The sequence below is a fragment of the Drosophila subobscura genome, chromosome U (genome assembly GCF_008121235.1).
Source record: "Drosophila subobscura isolate 14011-0131.10 chromosome U, UCBerk_Dsub_1.0, whole genome shotgun sequence".
Classification (NCBI taxonomy): domain Eukaryota; kingdom Metazoa; phylum Arthropoda; class Insecta; order Diptera; family Drosophilidae; genus Drosophila; species Drosophila subobscura.
In genome coordinates, this window is record NC_048534.1 from 4,695,659 (window position 1) to 4,710,341 (window position 14,683).

At 41.9% G+C, this 14,683-nt stretch overlaps 4 protein-coding genes across 10 annotated transcripts in view; 2 read left to right on the plus strand and 2 right to left on the minus strand.

Moving 5' to 3' along the window:
* Positions 1-6,010, plus strand: part of LOC117900199 (nuclear hormone receptor FTZ-F1 beta) — a 29,291-nt gene extending 23,281 nt beyond the window's left edge. The window contains exons 3-8 of one of the 2 annotated variants that reach the window (XM_034810460.1): positions 333-2,272; positions 2,339-2,674; positions 2,748-2,897; positions 3,669-3,771; positions 3,829-3,983; positions 4,049-6,010. In XM_034810460.1, coding sequence (XP_034666351.1) covers positions 524-2,272; positions 2,339-2,674; positions 2,748-2,897; positions 3,669-3,771; positions 3,829-3,983; positions 4,049-4,132 — 2,577 coding nt within the window. In that variant the 5' untranslated portion in view covers positions 333-523 and the 3' untranslated portion in view covers positions 4,133-6,010. The remainder of the gene's footprint in view (positions 1-332; positions 2,273-2,338; positions 2,675-2,747; positions 2,898-3,668; positions 3,772-3,828; positions 3,984-4,048) is intronic. The other variant, XM_034810461.1, reaches the window with a different exon arrangement.
* Positions 6,011-6,686: 676 nt separating this feature from the next.
* Positions 6,687-9,027, minus strand: LOC117900200. The gene is made up of 3 exons (XM_034810462.1): positions 8,421-9,027; positions 6,917-8,360; positions 6,687-6,842 (listed from the first exon to the last, which is right to left on the minus strand). Exons 1-3 carry the CDS (start codon positions 8,902-8,904, stop codon positions 6,788-6,790), a joined length of 1,983 nt encoding a protein of 660 aa, XP_034666353.1. The 5' UTR covers positions 8,905-9,027; the 3' UTR covers positions 6,687-6,787.
* LOC117900201 (ATP synthase mitochondrial F1 complex assembly factor 2) lies at positions 9,026-10,113 on the minus strand. Its single transcript, XM_034810463.1, has 4 exons — positions 9,954-10,113; positions 9,583-9,890; positions 9,348-9,528; positions 9,026-9,292 (listed from the first exon to the last, which is right to left on the minus strand). Exons 1-4 carry the CDS (start codon positions 10,048-10,050, stop codon positions 9,042-9,044), a joined length of 837 nt encoding a protein of 278 aa, XP_034666354.1. The 5' UTR covers positions 10,051-10,113; the 3' UTR covers positions 9,026-9,041.
* A 610-nt stretch (positions 10,114-10,723) lies between these two features.
* LOC117901427 (protein FAM102A) overlaps positions 10,724-14,683 on the plus strand; it is a 53,419-nt gene continuing 49,459 nt past the window's right edge. For 3 of the 6 annotated variants that reach the window (XM_034812163.1, XM_034812164.1, XM_034812165.1), the window contains exons 1-2: positions 10,728-11,052; positions 12,054-12,141. The gene's annotated coding sequence lies outside the window, so the exon portion shown is untranslated. Of the gene's footprint in view, positions 11,053-12,053; positions 12,142-14,683 lie in introns of all 6 variants that reach the window. The other 3 variants (XM_034812169.1, XM_034812166.1, XM_034812168.1) reach the window with 3 other exon arrangements.

The window sequence follows — 14,683 nt, forward strand, 5'->3', positions numbered from 1 at the left end:
ATCTAAACTTGAAATATGTTTGGGAATTTGAATGGAATTTGTGTTTAAGAGCTGGGGGACGAAACATACGAATCAACTTTTCAATTTCTTTGATTTTTAATTATTACAAATTAAATATTTATTTAATAGTTCACAGAGAGTAAAGGGTACACAGATTCGGTAGACTCATCATGCACTCTCTGTGCCTCGAAAAAAACCTTTTTGACTGCGTACCGGGTATAAAAGTAGAGACGCGTCTCACAAGGTTCCTTCTAGTTTTTTTTTAAAGAAGAAATGAATAAAATTGTATTAAAACATTTTAATAATGAATCTATCTCTTTAAATCTTTACAGTTTTACAACACAATGGAACTGCATCAACGACATCTCTCCAATTTTTACAAATTGCAAAACTGAGAAACAAAAGTCTTTTTGATACTATATAGAATATTTTGATAAGAAAGGAAGGGAAGAAACTCCCCGCCCGCCACCAAATCCATTCAAAGTGGATGCCCTGATAAGTGCGGCAAAAGGTGACAGCAGTCATGCCGAACATGTCTAGCATTAAGGCCGAGCAGCAGAGTGCCCCAATGGGGGGCACGGGCAGCTATCAACTGCCCGTGAATATGTGCACGAGCAGCAGCGCCACGACCACGACGACGACACCATCACGTCACAATGTGTCCGTGACGAACATTAAATGTGAACTGGAGGAGCTTCCCACGCCGAATGGCAATCTGGTGCCGGTCATCGCCAACTACAATCATGGCAGCCTGAGGATACCGCTCAGTGGGCAGCCGCACAACCAGCAGGACCAGGAGGAGTCCGATTCCGAGGCGGAGCTCACGAATATCGAGAACCTAAAGGTGCGCCGGCGAGCGGCGGATAAGAACGGACCACGGCCCATGTCCTGGGAGGGAGAACTGAGCGAACCCGAGGAGAACGGCGTCAGCGCCGGGAGTGGAGGTGCAGAACTGATGGAAACGGAGACGGTAATCAAGAGTGAGGTGTGCGCCACATCCACGCCCATTCAGGCGGCGTCCACCACCTGCCCCACAATGCAACCGATCAAAACGGAGCTGGATAACATTGCCGGCGAGCTGCAGCATCCGCGAAGCAACGCCTATCCGGTGTCCAGCTGCAATGGTCCCGCCAAACTGAAGCTGGCACCCACCCAGAGCGATCCGATCAATCTCAAGTATGAGCCCCCCCTGGGGGACAACAACTCCCCTCTGTTGACGACGCGCAACAAGTCGAACAGTGGGGGACACCTGCCGCTGCCCGCGAATCCCAGTCCCGACTCTGCCATACATTCCGTCTACACCCACAGCTCACCATCGCAGTCGCCGCTGACGTCGCGGCATGCCCCGTACACGCCGTCGCTGAGTCGCAACAACAGCGACGCCTCGCACAGCAGTTGCTACAGCTACAGCTCGGAGTTTAGTCCGACCCACTCGCCGATTCAGGCGCGGCATGCCCCACCGGCCGGATCCATGTATCCGGGCAGCGGATCAGCGGGAGGAAACGGCGCAGGCAGCAGCTATGGCAATGGTGTGCATCATCATGGCATGCTCTACAGGCCGCTTAAAGTGGAGGCCTCCTCAACGGGCGGATCGGTGGGTGGTGGTGGCTCCTGCAGCCAGGAGTCGGCACAAAATCTCAGCATGGACTCTGCCTCCAGTGCCATGGATCCGCTGGGATCCGGCTCGTTGCCCGCCTCGCCGGCTGGCATCTCCCGTCAACAGCTGATCAACTCTCCGTGTCCGATCTGTGGCGATAAGATCAGTGGCTTCCACTATGGCATCTTCTCCTGCGAGTCCTGCAAGGGTTTCTTCAAGCGCACCGTCCAGAATCGCAAGAATTATGTGTGCGTTCGCGGTGGACCCTGCCAGGTGAGCATTTCCACGCGGAAAAAGTGCCCCGCCTGTCGGTTCGAGAAGTGCCTGCAGAAGGGCATGAAACTGGAGGCCATACGCGAGGATCGCACGCGTGGCGGTCGCTCCACCTATCAATGCTCCTACACGCTGCCCAATTCAATGTTGAGTCCCCTCTTAAGTCCGGATCAAGCGGCGGCAGCCGCTGCGGCAGCTTCATCGGTCAATCATCAGCACCAGCATCAGCATCAGCACCAGCAGCATCATCAGCATCAACAGCAGAGACTACAGCAGCAGATGAATGGCTATTCGGGTTCCACATCCCTGCCAGCGAGTCCCAGTCTGGGTGGAGCATCCATCAAAACAGAGGAAAACGATGCCAAGACGTTAAGAGCGAGCAGTATTCCAACGCTATTGCAGGTTTGTTTTCCAAGATACTAACCTTAGATGATCCCTCGACTAATGTTTTCTCTTTTTTCACAACAGGAAATCATGGATGTTGAACATCTTTGGCAGTACACCGATGCAGAGCTGGCCCGCATCAATCAGCCATTGTCCGCCTTTGCCACTGGTGGCAGCTCCTCATCATCATCTTCATCGTCGGTGGCATCAACGGCACCACACCAGAACCATCAACAGCAGCAGCAGCAACAGCATCAGCAGCAACAATTGACCAATCCACTGCTGGCCAGTGCTGGTCTGTCATCCAATGGGGAGAATGCCAATCCCGATCTGATTGCACATCTCTGCAATGTGGCCGATCATCGTCTCTATAAGATTGTCAAATGGTGCAAGAGTCTTCCACTTTTCAAGAACATTTCGGTGCGTAAATGTGGTTTAATTTCGTGTTTTGAACGGAACACTATAATAGCTTCGTCTGTGTCTCTTTTTTCAGATTGATGATCAAATTTGTCTGCTCATCAATTCGTGGTGCGAACTGTTGCTATTCTCCTGCTGTTTTCGTTCGATTGATACGCCCGGCGAGATAAAGATGTCACAAGGCAGAAAGATAACACTATCACAGGCCAAAACGAATGGTCTTCAGGTGTGTGATTTTTTGCTATAAATACTCACTCGTTCTTATTTATAATTACTTTTTGGGAAGTTGTATATCAGTTAGTGCATATTTCATGACATACTATTAATTGTATAAAATCTTTAGGCGTATTCTTTGAATTTTTAGGAGTGGTGAAATCAACCAAAGCTCCTATTGAATTTTAGAGGGAAAAGAGAGTCTCAGAAATATGTTAAACATAGCCTTTGAGGCCTATAGAATGTATTTATTAATTAGACAATTAAATATTAGTATAACAGCTAATTTAGATATTTCCTTTAAGAATATTTTTGTTAATATTCCAAAGACTTTGTTAACTTTTATCTTTATTTCTCCTGAATGTAAATATATCTGATTCATTTATATGAGCTCCGTTTTTATTGTTCCGTTTAAAACTCAATTGAAAGCTCTTGTACGAATTTTTGCAATAACATTCCCACGAATATTAGCTGCCTTTCTCTCTCTTTTGTTCAGTCAAGCAGGGATTCAATTCAGTAATTTGTTTAATTTATTTATTTTTGGACTTCGCATCTTATACCATTTCTGTACTTTTTTATTCGCCTTTATGTTTTTGAAATCATTAAAAATCATCGGAAAAATCTTTCCAATGCTCCTTTCTTTTTCAATTCTCTTTGAACTTTCTATCCACTAATTCATTTGGCTCTTTTCTCCCAGTAGAAGTACTTTTTCTTTAGGTTACATTATGTTTTGTATATTAACAAGCCATATTAACATCCCATTATACAAATTAATTCCTTTTAGACCTGCATCGAACGCATGCTCAATCTGACGGATCATTTAAGGCGCCTGCGCGTGGATCGCTACGAATATGTTGCCATGAAGGTGATAGTGCTGCTGCAGTCAGGTAAGCCTCAAAGCATTTCCATTCCAACTCCGATTTAATACCCTTACCATCCACCAGATACCACAGAGCTGCATGAGGCGGTAAAAGTGCGTGAGTGCCAGGAGAAGGCGTTGCAGGGCCTGCAGGCCTACACGCTGGCCCACTATCCGGATACGCCCTCAAAGTTTGGTGAGCTGCTGCTGCGCATACCCGACCTGCAGCGCACATGTCAGGTGAGTGTTTATCGGGAATACCCTTTGAAAAACAATGGATTCGCTGACACTCCCATTTCCAACAGCTGGGCAAAGAAATGTTGACGATCAAGACACGCGATGGAGCTGATTTCAATTTGCTGATGGAGCTACTGCGCGGAGAACATTGACAATTGTTGGCGGCGACAAAGTTTTACATATTTAGTATTAGATATATCTATTGTAGGGTTAAGTGCTCTACCTATAAGCTCTGAAAACATGTGCCTAAAAAACCCAAAGCCACAACAGCAGTCGTTGCCGCAAACGGGGATCCCCGATCACGATCCCTCCTCGAGCATTGACCCAAAAACTATGCGCAAAATTGCCAAAATTTTTATACACGAATTATACATAAGTATGTACATGTATTTTGATATCTATGAGGAATGCCATATGCTTGGAGGGAATATCCGTAATCGCCCCCGCGCGTGCAGCCCACCTGCTCGTTGCTGGCTTATGAGTTTTCCAGTTAGAAGGAAAAAGAAAATGGATAAAAAGTATATAACGTTTTTCGCTGTATATGAATGAAATACATATATACCGATGACTTATGTATAGAGTAAACTAAAGCACACAATGGAAAATGAAAAGACTAAGAAAATTTATTTAAAAAATTACCATAAACAAAAACAACAACAAAAAGGCAGTAACAAAAAATGCAAAATCAAATTTAAATTTAAGTTTAAGCAGCTAGCTACTTTTTTTATACATACATAAAAAACTTATATAAAACTATTTATATAAAAGCCAAACCCAATTTGGTTTGATAGAAGAGCTGCTAGAATTTTCGATAAATATATATATGTAGTATATGTATACATATATGTATATGTATAATCTTTGTATGTAAACGAAGTCCAAATGGGATGTTCAATTTTTAAATGTTGTAGCATTTAGTTATAGTGCAATTTCACACATGTCTACTTATAAACTATATATATATTATAGTTATATATATTTAGATTATGTCATAATCATATGTCTTTAGCCAGGTATGGCCACAAAACTATATACATACATGAACACAGACAAAAGACCACTCGAAACAATGCCAGGTAGGTTGTTCAGCTGCTGGCAACCAACAGACTATTCCAGTGATGCTATATGTTGCATAAAAAAAACAACACACCCAAACCCAAGCCCCGACGTAACTACATAAATCAAATTTATATTTTCCCAGATTTTGCATCATAGTTTATTTTATTTTTCCATTATAGTTATTATTATTATTTGTGTAATTTTTTACTTAAATAGCTGAAGCAAATCCTGCAACAGGATTTAAAACATTTTAAAATCGATACAAAATAACTACATTAATTAATTTTTTGCATATTTGTATCTTTAGTTAGATAGGTATATGTATGTCTAGCCCCTTCCGGCATATGTATGTACATATATGTATGTATTTATGTGTATGTGTTTACGTGCGTGTGTGAATGTTAAATATAAAAGTACTTCCAGACTCCCCCAGCCCACCAGCAAAAAAAAAACAAAAGAAGATAGAGGAGATACCAATGTAATTCCCATTTAAATTAAATTCTGTATAACCAGCTGAAAATGAGAAAATAGAGACACAAAAATCCGTGAAAATATATAATTAAAAGTTAAGGGCAGAAGAAGGCTGAAAGGAAACTTGAAGAGAGGCAGAGAATTATATTACATCGTTTTCCAATGATTTTACATTTTAAATTAATATTTTACATGATTCTGAAACCTTTTAAATGATTTATTTTATTGTGTTGCATACTTTAAATAATTTATTGAGTTAGAAAAACTTTATCTAATTTTAATGTATTCCAAAACGTAATTTTATTTTTAACCAAATCACGATTAACTTAAAAAAGATCCCATGGACCGACCTCTGCCCTTTCTTCCTGCTGCTGACCGTAAATGTAAACTAAAACTAAACAAAATTGCAACAAATAGTTAAAAATGTTAATTTAATAACGAAAGAAATGCTTCAACTAAATATCAATACAATGTTTACCCATAGTTAAATGCAATTATTTAAGCAACAAATCAAATCAAAATTAATTTATAATTTCCTGTAGCAAAAACAAACTCAAACCAAAAAAAAACAAAACACAAAAACCAGGCAGGGGCAGATTTTAGAAGCATTTTTTGATACGCTGATAGATATTTTTCTACTTAAGTGAACCGCTTAAGTAGCGAAAAGTGTGCTCAAAATTAAGCATAAATTAAAACGGAGCAGAAAGTTTTATTTGTGTGTCTGATGTTTGGATTTTTGCTACTGTATACTCATCCCATAGTGAATATTTCATTTCATATTCTGTTTTGTTTGAATGGAAACATAATTGAATTTCAAGAATGGAACCAACAACAATTAAACGTAAAATGTCAATGCAATATTTTGTAATAAAAAAAAGATCACACTTGCAAAAAGTGCGACAATTAAAGCGTGTAAAATGTGAGATTTGTTTTTATTTTTGTGATCATTTAATGTGGGGCAATAATGGTATATTTAAATGTTATACTTTTGTGTCGAATTTTAAGTCTTTAAATTTTCCTTTTCATGAAGGACAAGGAACAACGTTCCTGAGAGCACATTCCAATCGAGATAATGAGGAAAGCCTATCGAAGTCCCCGAGACAGCTTGGATTATAAGGCATACAATTCCCAGATGAGTGTATATTTATTGTTTCTTGTTTCTGTATATATGTACATACATTTATTTCCCATCTGAGATAATATTCCTATTAATTTATCTTACCTTTCTATTGTTGTGTTGAATTATCTATAACAATCTGAACTTGAATCGCTGCCATTTACATGCAAAAAGTATTATATCCGCCGCAAGGATAAGAGTTACAATAACCAGGACTGCGAAGAGAGTTTAAAACATCAAATGGAATATAAAAATCATCAAACAAAATCATAGCGGATTGATTTCTTACCTGAGCTGTGCCAGTGGATACAAGCAGCATGACTGACCAGTTGGACCGCAGGCGGGCTGACGACCAACGCAGCACGATGGTGGTTCCGTGGAGAAGCTACAGCCAAAAGCACAATTATTGCTGCAGGGTCCGCAGCCACCGCCCACCGGCAGATCTGCGCAGAGGCAACTAATGCCGTTGGCAAAGTGTTGAAAGTTGTTGCCGCCACACATAACCGGCCGATAGTCTGCGGCATAGACCGATCGATCCTGCAGACTGTCGTGCACATAGCCCATGCAGTAGCATTCGTTGGTGTTGCAGGCGGCAGCCTTTGGGGGGCTGGGACAACAACCCATGCATGCAGGTGGGTATAAGGGACAGCAGCCCTGGCAGGGATCGCAAGATGGCACCGCGCATTTCTTGCAATTGGCAAGGAAGCTCTCAACATCCACGCAGTTGGCGCCAGCGTTTTGATTTTGAGTGTAATTCACAGCTTCCGCTGCCGGACTTGCCGCCGCTGACTGAAAGCCAGATATGAAGGAGCCCGTTTGAATATTAGAAGGTCTCTTCATGCCTCTGGTCTTTGGTCTACTAGCACTCCTTGTGGCATCTTCGGGCAAGGTATTGCCATCAATTGGATCAGAAGTCGTCATGGGCGGATAAAAACAATAATAAGGCTGACCAGCTGGCTGATAGATAGCCTCTGTATTCCCTTCATGGTTTGGCATTGGCTGCTCTTCGGCAAAGCCTTGGGACTCTTCCGAACGGCTCATTGGTGTGCCTCCTTTAGGTTCTGCATTTGCAAACCGAGCTGCAGCCACATCGGCATTGGATGCCTCACCATAATTCCTGTACGGATCGAATTGGAAATCCTTGGGATTGGGGCACTTACTGCACTGGCAGTACAGCGTATAGGGATCGTAGGACTGCATCTTGACGAATGATTCATTGGGATATTCAGTGCCATTGCTAGTGACGATTGTCAAATTGTTGTGCTCATTGTAATGATTCGTTTTTCTGTCCGATTCGGCAAAGTCATGACTCTGCTGTGATTCGCTATAGTTGGGATTTTGTTGCGCATAGATGGGATTTCGTTGCAATTTGGGCAAGCCGCCATAGGATGGATTTTCTTCGGATAAGCGACGGGTTTCTCGCGGCCTAGGGTAGACGGGGTTCTCTCGTGGTTGAGGATAGACGGGGTTATATCGTGGTTCAGGATAGTCTTGGCTCGCTCGTCGTGGTTCAGGATAGTCTTGAATTTCTTGAGTCTCCGGATAGACAGGGATTTCCCGAGTTTCGGTAAAGACAGGGGCTTCTCGAGTCTCAGCATCAGGATAAACAGCGGTTTCTCGAGACTCAGCATAGACATCGTTTTGTTGCGACTCGGGATAGCTCTGATTTTGTTCTGGTTCCAGATAAGAGTATGCGGCATGGTTCACGCATGCTTTCTCCTGCCTACAACCAGCTATTGGAGACAAAAGTAAGCTAGGGAGGGTCCTTTAGAACTACTTAACGGTCTACTCACATTTACACTTGTTAAATTTACACTGGCTATTTGAATATTTACTGAATGGATTGCGACCTGAAGCAATGCGTGGGTTGGGTTGATCATCCTGGAGGCTTGAGCTGCTGCCCACGGATTTCGCATGCTCAAGATTGTTTTGCTCCCTGGCTTTGATGGTTGTTGTGGAACCTTCATCCTGGCTTATTGTTAAATTTAATATACTATTACTTGGTCCTATGAGCGTGGTAGCATCATAAGGATGCCATCTCGCAGCTTGACAATCGTTTTGACGGCATTCTGTCCCTTTGCCATCGTTTTGATTGCGGAAGTCTTTAGTTTGTCTTTTCCTCAGGATGGATGTGGGTTTCTTTTTGGGTTTCGGCGGTACTAGGGTGGGTCTGTAGGTCTTGTAGAGATCATCGAAGGTTTTGATTGTTCTCAATGTGTGTACATCCGCTTCATATTCCTCAGAGCTGAGTGTTATGCGGTGATTGGAGACCGCCATTGCAGGTTTACCTTTCAGTTCTTGGGCACATTCCACGAATCACACACAGAAAACAGGGGACAAACACTCGGACTACAAAATTTGGGCTTGTCTGGTTATCGAAATAATGAGAGTTTTTAAGAATGGTTTACTCCGATTTATAGAATCAACTTTTCCTTAACAAAATTCTCGGAGCAGTTGAGATGGACAAAGAGCACGGATGCCGCCAGACGCGCCTGCAGCTCCTGCTGGCTCAGATCGTGCGACCACTCGACGCGTCCCCAGAACTTGATCTGATACTCCTCCTCCAGGCGGGCCAGTGCCACGGCCTTTTCCACGGGCAACATTTGCTCTATGACGGCACAGGCCAGCACAATCGATTTCAAAGTATCCACAGCATACACAAAGCCTGTGGATGGAAGATATATCAGTGCAGGGTTCCAATCATATTTCTATATCCTCACCGTGCAGTGTATCCAAGCTGTAGGATTGAAAATGTTTTGCCACCTTCACCTTATCGGCATCGGTTATGTGGGGCGCCGTTATGTTCATCGTTTTCTGTAGATTCGTCTCGAAACGCTGATTGAACCAGTCAATCACTGGATCCCACTCGTTCTTCTGCAGCTCCTGTAGATCTTGTTCGTCCTGAAAGCAGTCAAATTTGAGCTAAATCCATGGATCTTCCCGCCTGAATCTTACATCATACTGAAACAGCACCGTATCGGTGGGCATGTAGTTCAGCAGATAGTTGACCATGTCCAGTTTGTTCAGATTATTGGGATTATCAATGGCTGTGAAGCACAGCGCCGACAAGTGCATGCGCGATCGCTCGATGTGCTCCTTTTGACAATCGAATTCCGTGGCCACGGCAATGGCTAGAGGCTCGCTCTTGACGGTGAATGGTGCGCCCTTTGGTGTCTTGAGCTTTCTGTGATCCAGCACCACCTCGTAGCCGCCGTCGGTGCACAGCACAGATGTCTTCTTGTAGAATCTTTTGGGTGGCGCAGCTGCAAAGAAGTGCCGGGCTCTGGTTATGAAATAAGGACCGAGCGTGTTTGGCTGCCACTCACCGTAATGCCGCACTGTGGTCAAAGCGGGCACTTGCCATTTGTTGGGGACACTCACTCTTAGTGTTCTGAGCGCATTTAACATTAGTTTTGTAGTCATTTCTATTTAAATTAAGTGGTTTTAAAGATTTTAGTGGTTTTGTTGCTATCGAGATATGCCTATCGGTAAATGCCTGGTGTTGTGTAACGAATCAAAAATAGAGGGCGCTAAGGTGTACAAATTAATGTGCAGCTTCACCTGGTATCTCGTGCTGCGAAATTTTTATCAAACTCGTTTTTGAATTCATTCTAGTTGTGTGCATTCGGTCTTTTGATTTGTAAGTAAAGATAAGTAAGTAAGAAGTATGTATCCGAAACGAGCATTTAAAAAGAGTAATATTTTCTAAACTAAATCAAGGGGGTTAAGTGGATTAATTATGGTATTTGTTGGTATTTTCTGCACCTAGGTTGCACTTGCCGAGAACTCATACTTGAAACGCAAAAATGAGATAGTATCGTTCAACGGGAAAAATTAAAAAAATAAATAATCTAGGTTGATTCTTGGACCGACTAAAATTATATTTACAGTGCTAAAAATCAAAAGAAGCTGGTAATATTAAACATAATATCAACATTGACTAATATGGTATAAGATATACTGTATACTTACGGTATATTTTAAAAATGAGAAGGTATATTTCAGTATACTTTTACTCATTCACAATAGGGAAAATTTACAATTCACAATGGGACTGGTTTTTGTTTCCCAATTCCGTTGTTTTATCCAGTCTGTTTTCCACCGTCATTCGTCATCCATTCTTAGGTCGTTCGTGCTTGCACAAAAACATGAATAAAACCAAAATGCGTGAAGCAGCTACTAGTGTCGCATTTTTTTCTGAAATCAGAAAAGTCCGTTGAGCTGTGTCGTGCAAAATATAGAATTTCAACAATTACAAATAAAGCATTCCCCCCACTCGGTCGTCGGTCGTGGGTGGCGCATACAATTCGTTCCTGTGGCCAATTAAATTGCGGACGGCGAGTGAAATCGTCTGCTAAAACTAAAGAAATACCTAATAAAGTGACTAAAACATAAGAAATCCCAGCGAGTTCGGGGTTTTTTTTGGTAAGAAGCAGCTGAATTTAGCGTCGCAGCACAGCGTCGTTTTACGTGCGTGTATGTTTTGTGTGTCCGTGCGTGGGTGTTGGTGTTTGTGCCGAGCCTTATCACCAGAAAAATGCTAATTAAAGTGGTGACATCTGAAACAAGCCTAGAATTGTATCCCATGCAAAAGTGTTTAGTTTGAAAATTTTAAACAAGTGCGAAGCAGGAGAATCCAAATTGCGTTTTCGTTGAAGGGGAGGTGAAGAGGGTGTTCATCTGCCACTCTCCACTCACTCACTCTCTTTCATTCATTCTGCCTGCCTGCCTGCCTCGCTCTCTCTCCTCTCCCGAAACGCAAAGTGGAAGTGGAAAAACAAGCAACAACAACAACCACGACAACAAGCGAAGAGTGTGTGGCTGTAATCTTTTTTTATTTGAAATAGTTTAAACTTTTATCAATTAAAATTTCATATTTCTTGAAAACAACAAAAGGTGCTCAAAATGCTATGCAAAAACAGCAACAAAACGTACAAGCGACGCCCAAAAGGGGAAAGAGAGATAGACATAGAGAGAGCAGAGGCAGCGCTGCCACCTTGTTCGATTTTTATGCTCATTGAGAAGAGGAATTGACGTACGTAGTCGCTGCCTTGCACAAAGAGCACAACTAGTTCGACGAGCAGCTTGCCAATCTGAAAGAAAAAAGCATTTTCTGCTCCATGATTAATATATATTCCTGTTCGTAATGATCAAACCCAATGGCCTAGTTCGTCTGCATCTCTTCTTCTGTGGAAATGTATTATTTAAGTGGAACAATTTAAGAAGAATAGTTCGGCAAGTGCATCAACATTTCGGTGACTCCAGGTTACTTTTCTCATTTCTTGTTGCTTTTTCTATCGCATTGCATTTTAAATTTGCGTCCCGGTCTTCCTGTTGTTGTAGTTTGTTTGTGCAAAATACATAAAGTAGTGTGTTTTAATATTTGATTTCTGTTTGTCTACGTTTCGCCCTCGCCATTCAATCAGCTGCTGCCCGTAGCGACAACGTTGCCGCCCACAAAACGGGAATTTTGTGTGAACATTGTTCGTGTTTCGTCTCTCTTTCAAATACAAGGTGAGTTTTTGCACAGATAACCGTAATTGTAATTATACAATGATTAGGGGAAAGGGTAATAATGGGTCTTGTCAAATGAGAGAGGAAGTGCTGGTGGGGGATAGATGTGCACGTTTGATTGCAGGGAAGATTCTGAAAGGTTTTTTGTAATGCTTAAAATACGATTTCATTCTTTAATCAGTCTTTAATAATTTTGTAATCAGTTTAATCATAAAATATGCATTACGCAAATACGCATTATCTGTGGTCTCTCCCACCTTTTCGTATCTCTTTTAACATCTAAATTTATATTCAAAACCCCATTCATCCCATGGGAGCATCTTACGGAGATGCGGAGGCTAATTTATTATGCTTGCCAAATCCGCAAAGCAAATTTCCGCGTCACATACATTCATATGTATGCGACGAGGCACTCAATCCTGGCGCTTAACCCTGTAAAATATGTTCATCGGACGAGTTGCCTAAAAATAGCGCAGCAGCAGCAGGGGAGGACGAGAAGTGGAAGGCTCATCTGGGGTTTTTGGCCTTCTCTGCAGTCCTTCCTTCGATAGGGTTTTTGGGCTGCTTTGCAGCCCTTGACGGCCCTTTTGCCTTGGGGCCCTGTCTGAGCCTCTAAGCCCGTAATGAGCAATTCCATGGAAGTATGAGGCACCGAGCATTTCAATTTTCGTGCACCCAAAACGGTTGTCAAGTGCGAAAAATGTTTGCCATAATCAAATCAAATCAAATCAGCGCCAATCAGAGGGATGGCAACCCTGAAATTGCTCGCTCGGGATTGGGACTTTCCGTCTGCTGATGGAGGAGAGAGAATGCTCGGTATTCGTAATGATGGTGGTGCCGGGTTCTAATGAGGATGCATTCAATTAGATTCATATTTTTCACATTCCACATATGGTTGGGTGCTACAAATATGGAGAGAGTTTGAGTGTTTAAAGTATATTTTATTATTTTAAATGGGAATTTAATGTGGAATTTAGATAAGTTATGTGGATTAGTTTAGAAAAATCCAGAGCGTGGAGTAAGGAAATGATAGATAGAGGGATAGAATTGGTTTAAAGAATTGTTGAGCTAATATAACCTGAATATATTAAGTAAGAACGTGTCCGCATTCTAAAATTTTCTTAGCTAACCCCCACCAAAGAATTTTCTGGGTATTGCCGGAAAATAACAATTTGTGAACATGGTTTCTGGTGACTGACAGCCTTGGACCCGATGTCCATTCGATTGTCGCAATAAAATTTGCTTAATGGTTTTGCTCTCAAATGCTTAAATAACAAACGCGAATTGCCATTACACGGATACAGATACTTTTGAATCATCAAAGTATTGCAGTACGAGAATTAATTCCTTTTCGACTAATGAGCGGGTGGGTTCAAAGCACTCGAAGAGTCAGCCAGCCCAATTCCCGGGGCTAGTTAGGGAGAAGGAATGGTAGAAGAAAGAATTATAGAAAATACAGAGAGAGCAAACAGAGATAAAGAGAGGCAAAACAGAGGGGTGAGGTGAACGAGAGAGTGAGGAGGGGAGAGCTCACCGAACCAGTTGGACGGCATTTGGCGATTTGAATGTCGCGCTAGAAGATGGAAAGCAAACCCCCAAACAATTCTCATTTTATGAGCCCGCAATGTATCCAATGTATCTGAGTATCTTTCACTGCCCCGTGTAGTTGTATCTGTAACTGTAAATGTATCTGTGCGCAATTCAAGTTCAAAGCGCCTTCGCTGAAAGAAACTTGCCAAATAAAACCCAAAACGAGATACAAAACACAGAGAATTGAGGGAGAAACAGACACAGGAAATACACAAAAGAACAGCTGGAACATGTCTCTCCTCTATAAAAAAAAGATACAGATACAGATACTTGTTGGATATTTGCTTTCTTTTCTTTCGTTCTCTCTTTTCTTTTTGTGCAGAAAAGCTTATATTTCTTGTGAAATTTTCTGTATTTCTTTGATTTGTGATGGAACCCAAAAAAAAAAGATATAAATAAAACCAATATAAAGTAGGGAACGGTTTGTACCGGGGGTATGTGCGTGGGCGTGGATTGTTATGATAATTGAACAAGTGGCTTTCTTTTCTCTCGATTGTTTGACTGAAATATACATACAGAAATATTTTTATATGCAAATGTAAGACAGTTCATATACCGAGGAATGTATTTCAATTTACAATTTTAAAATTGTGGAAATGTGCGTAGGGGAAATGTTGAAACAATTTGATTTTCAGTCTTTTCATATTTCAAGTTCAATTTGTAAAGATTTCCTTGTAGAAATGATACTAAAACTAGTATTTTTCTTTCTTTACAAACATACTTAATCCTAAACTCTTTCTAAACCAATCTCTAATCCTCCTTATCATCTCTTTTATGTCTCTCTCATTCAACCCTTTGTAGGTTTCTCCCTTAAGGGGCACCTTCTCCACATAGTAGAGGGGCAGTCTTTCATTATCATCCGAGACCTACATTAATCGTTGCACTATCATCATCATCATCACCATTATGCACGCCCCGAACACACATCATCTTTTGCTTGTGGCAAGTGGAA